At 40.2% G+C, this 5,000-nt stretch overlaps 1 protein-coding gene across 1 annotated transcript in view; it reads left to right on the top strand.

Moving 5' to 3' along the window:
* lrrc7 (leucine rich repeat containing 7) overlaps positions 1-5,000 on the top strand; it is a 62,000-nt gene that overhangs the window by 2,713 nt on the left and 54,287 nt on the right. Inside the window, 1 exon segment of the mRNA XM_084065857.1 lies at positions 4,955-5,000. This exon segment is cut by the window's right edge and continues 72 nt beyond it. Coding sequence (XP_083921983.1) covers positions 4,955-5,000 — 46 coding nt within the window.

Raw genomic sequence — 5,000 nt, 5'->3', positions numbered from 1 at the left:
AAAACATAGTCGCACCACCGGAAGTGAAAGGCTGAAGAAACCCCGGTTTCCCTGCGCACGGGTGCTCCATCGAGCTCCCCCCAGAGCTAAGTGAAAGAGTAAAAAACAGCAGAGGGCGCTGTTTTTCCTTTTTTATTTGGCGATGGGTTCCCAGATTGCCTTTACCCTAACCCCCTAATGTTACATCTCTGAGGAATATTACTTTTTATAGTAACTCGTACTGTAGCTGTTGTTGCTAACCCATTACAGTAGTTTTCTAATAGTGGACTGATAATTGACTAGAAAAAGTGCTCCTCAGAGCACAGGTCTCCGCTAGGTCAGGTAGGTTATTGTGGGCCAGCAATGTTGGGAATTCGCCAATCAGGATGGAATATGACAAATCAGACGGATCAGTCTTGATCACTTGACTATAGAGATAATGTGTAGGAGTAATATTTAAAAAAAATGTTAGCAAAAATCAGCCTCCTGGTGTCACTATGATAGGGCAATTTTAAAAGAGTGGCATTTGTTCCTCAACGAATGTGCGTGCAAAGTTTCCCCACAATCGGACGCTGCGTTCATGATTTGCGGCATTTTGTTCAAAACAGGCCACTCCTGCAAACTTTAGATGTCAATCAGGATGGAATATGAAAAATCAAACAGATCCGTCTTGATCACGTGACTATAGAGATGATGTGTAACGATTTGCGTGAAAATTGGATAACATCTGAAGGAGTTCAAGTGGCATTTCATCCTTGGCCTACTGTGCATGTGCATGTAAAATACAACATTTTTAAATCGCACGCTTTGTTCATGATTTGAGGCATTTTGTTCAAAACGGAGAACTCCTGCAAACTTTGGGGGCCCGGAGATAAGCTGTTCACAGACAGATACACGGACACACGGACGGACGGACGGACAGGGTGTAAAACATAGTCTCGACCAATGCCTTTCGGCCTGCCGGAGGCAAATATAGCTTCTGGTTGAGGAGGTTGGATAGTCAAGAGCAGACATTCATTACTCAAATTATTGGTCATTGGATCAAGCTGTGTTAGAATCAGAATCACCTTTATTGTCACATCACAAGTTTATAGGTGTAAAACAGTGGGTGAAATTTGCTTTTGTGCAAGCTCCATCGATTCTGTTCCAGAGAGATAAAGAAAAAAGAAGCGGGGGGAGGGGGGGTGGGGGGTGGGGGGGGCAGAGAGAGCAAGAAAGACAAGAACGAAAAATCTGTTTGATAGACAGATGCAGTAGTAGAGGTGTAGAAAATGATCGATTCTAAGATGCAGATGGTAGAACAAAAACAGTTTTTTTTCGGGGCTACTACACTAAATAAACCTGAAAAACTCTAACTAAATGAGTAACCTCTCTATTTGGGCAGCAGTGGTTCACCTGGTAGAGCACCACTACGGCTCGGGCCTTGCACAGCTGGCCCAGGTTTGAATCCGACCCGAGGCTCTTTGCTGCTTGTCCTTCCCCATCTGTCTCGTGCCATTTACTCTCCAATGTCGCTATTAAATGAAAGCTGGAAAATGCCTCAGAAATATCAACAACAACATGTACTGTAGAGCCTGTGGCATTGTTTATTTCAGCTGAATCTTGCAATCAAAATTTAGATTTTTGACTTAACTCTTAGCTTAAAGGTAGGGTAAGTGATTTACTTGTGTTAAAATAAGTGTTAAATCGCTCTATATTCTGATAGTACTCATAAACTCGTAAAAGGAGCATGTCTCTCCAGCTCTTTATTAAAACAGAAAATGCATTTTCAATGCTCTCTCTTGATTGGCTTAAATGTTGTCACCTTCCTGAAAATGTACATATATTCTGTTTACTAAAGAGTTGGAGAGACCCCTGTGACCGAACAAACACTCTGTTGCAATGATTACTATCAGAATATAGTACTTTAACCTTTTTATCAAACATTAATACAAAATAAATAAAATATCTCTTACCCTACCTTTAAACAATCCAGGTAAAGACAGGTGGTATGTTGAGTGTCCGATATGAAAGACTTCATGGAGGGAAGTGTTTGAGAAAAGGTTAACTGAAAGGATTGGTCATTTTTAGGGAATTGTATTGATATCCTGCTTGAGTTTAAGAGACCATATCGAGTAGTTTTTATCAATAAAAACGACATGAATTATTCAAGATACCGTATGTAATGATTGCCACGGCAATCTTCAGCAGTACATCTTTCCTGCACATGTGCCTGACAGTGACTGCAAATGACTGACCAAGACATGAGGTAAAAATAAATTAAGTCAGCTATCCTGAATGTCCTGGGGCTGTGTGGAGTCTGTGCGCGCGTGCATGCATGTGTGCATGTACTTATGTGTGTGTGTGTGTGTGTGTGTGTGTGTCCTGCCAAGATTATGTAAGAGCCATTGAAAGCACCAGAGTGAGTGGCCTTAATGCGTGTAGGAGAACTTGGAGTGCTCCTTAAGTGTCTGTAAGTGATTGTGTGTTAAACAGTTGGGTTTAAGAGGCGTGTGTGTGTGTGTGTAAAAAGGATATGTGTTAAGAAGGGTTCTTTTGGATGGAGTGAGAGACAATGTTTTGATTCACACGCACGCACGCACACACAAACTTGCTTATCGATTCCAGTTCTTTGGGGAAAAACATCACAAATATATCTTTATTCTCTAAAGCATTAAGTGAAGTAATAGTATTTACCTTTACTAGTACAAACTGTGTGTATTAGTAGTACTGCGCTATATGCGGAACCTTTTTGTCCTGAACATACTGGTGTTTAAATTAAAGGTAGGGTAAGTGATTTACTTTAGTTAAAATAAATGTTAAATAGCTCTATATTCTGGTAGTACTCATTGTTATATAATGTTTGTTCAGTAGGAGTCTCCCATGTCTCTCCAGCTCTTTATTAAAACAGAAAATGCATTTTCAGTGCTCTCTCCTGATTGGCTTAAATGTTGTCACCTACCTGAAAATGTATATATAATCTGTTTACTAAAGAGCTGGAGAGACCCCTGTGATGGAAGAAACGCTCTGTATCGTGTAAAAACATATTTAAAAATAAATTGTTATCATCATCTGGAGGTTCTTTATTGATGTTCTTTGTGACTGGCTAGTCCACTACGTATTATCTGTACATATACTGTGTAGAGGACAGTGTGTGTTCTGTTTTATTTTCAACATAAACTAAATAATGTTAAGGATTGGTGAAGGGCGTTGGACATTCAACTTTCTACTTCGGTGTCATTACGGACCTGAATGCTCTACCTGAGACTGGTGATAGGCCATTAGGCTGTAAGGGACCAAAATCAAAAAGCTTTCTTAAGCTTTAAAACCTAGCTTAAGAAATCCCTCTCTCCGCTTGTGCTCTTGGAAGCGATTACTATTTTTTTTACTATTACTATTACGATTACTATTTTTGTACTTTTGTAAGCTTTCTGTGGACCCGGGCCTGAGCAGCAGTCTGCTTAATGAGTCACTGTATCTACAGTAGGCATTCCTCTTTTACCTCTCATTCCTTTTGACTGTGTATTTTAACAATCTGATTTGAACTTGTATTGATTGAATGGCAAATAAATCAAATCAAAACCAATTGTTTTAAAATGGAATTTGGCATTGAAGATTTGGAAAGGTAATGCTGTATCATTCACCGTGGATAGCAACAATTATGTACATAATGTATAATATGCACATACTATTTATTGATTGATTGATTGATTGATTGATACACCAACTGATGTGTTACAGTTACCAATTAGATCTTAATTCAACTATTATATTTCTGTAATTGTGTCATAACATATCTTCCTGCTCGAAGGAGAGCAAAATCTGTTATTAACCTCTTTGTTTGTTTTTGCTTTTACATTAAGAGATTCATTCAACAGTATTCATAGAATAAACGGAACTTGCAATTATTTTTCCAAAATATTAAAGGACCACTTCACCCATTTTCTTCATATAATTGCAGGTTCTCACTACTGCTCATTATAAGATGGCACCATTTCTACTATTCAGCCTGTGTCTCAGTGGAGGACTGCGTGGACAGATCAGAAACCTGACTACCACTGACAGGTTTCTGAACTGATTTCAAATCTTGGTTTCAAGTCTTGTTTGAAATTTGGTCATTTCAAACAATTTGTTCTAGTTAATAGATGAACAATGCCTTCTATTTCAGCATGCTAACTTTCCAGGAACAGAAAGGCTGTTGTTTCTATTAGCTTAGTTGGAATCACCATCGATGATGTCATTGGTAGGCATGTTTCTAAACTGTCCATAGCCTACTAGGGCTGTCCCCTAAACGTCGACACGTCGGGCGAGGAGCCTGACGTCGACTCGCATTCCTTGAGTCGAGCCGTCAAAAAAAAAAAACTTTTTTTATTTACTTTTTGGGGGGGGGGGGGGGGGTGGGGGGGTGCATGCGCGGTAAACTAGCAGGAGAAGCACGCGTTGCAAGAAGTGGAGGAGGAGTGGTTAGATTGCAGGTGAAAAGTGAAAATGAAAGCAAAAGTGAAAACTAAAGTTTGGAAGCATTTCGAGGTTATGAAGGACACAGACCCTAAAAAAGTCCAGCGTTTACTCTTTAAAGCAGCTAAAAAAAGGGTGTTTTTTTTTGTGACCTTATAAAACGACTCCGTCGACTCTGCATTAAACCCGCGACTCTGAGTCGACTCAATAAATCCTGAGTCGGGGACAGCCCTATAGCCTACCGCCAATGAGACGCAGACTGAGTAGACGGACATTGTGCCATCATAGTATTGAGCATTAGTCCAGCAGGGGCGAGTTCCATAAGCGGCGCCGGCTTCCGCTTTTGGAACTCGCTGTCTCCATTAATGAGGACCAATTATATGAAGATGAGGTTGTAAATGGGTGAAGAGCTCTTTTCATTCCTGCATGAATCACGGCCTCCCCCCACTCTCTCTCTGCCTCTGTACCTTTTTACTAGATGCCTGTGTCACTTCCCTGGCATGTCATAATATTCTGTGTTTCTCCTCTGTTTCTATAGCAACTTTTTAACTGTCAGGCCTTGAAAAAGCTGAGCATGCCAGATA

This window comes from Gymnoscopelus microlampas, assembly GCF_963454915.1.
Source record: "Gymnoscopelus microlampas genome assembly, chromosome: 9".
NCBI classification, from domain to species: domain Eukaryota; kingdom Metazoa; phylum Chordata; class Actinopteri; order Myctophiformes; family Myctophidae; genus Gymnoscopelus; species Gymnoscopelus microlampas.
The sequence above is the reverse complement of the archived record's forward strand: the minus strand, read 5'-3'. Positions and strand labels throughout refer to the sequence as shown.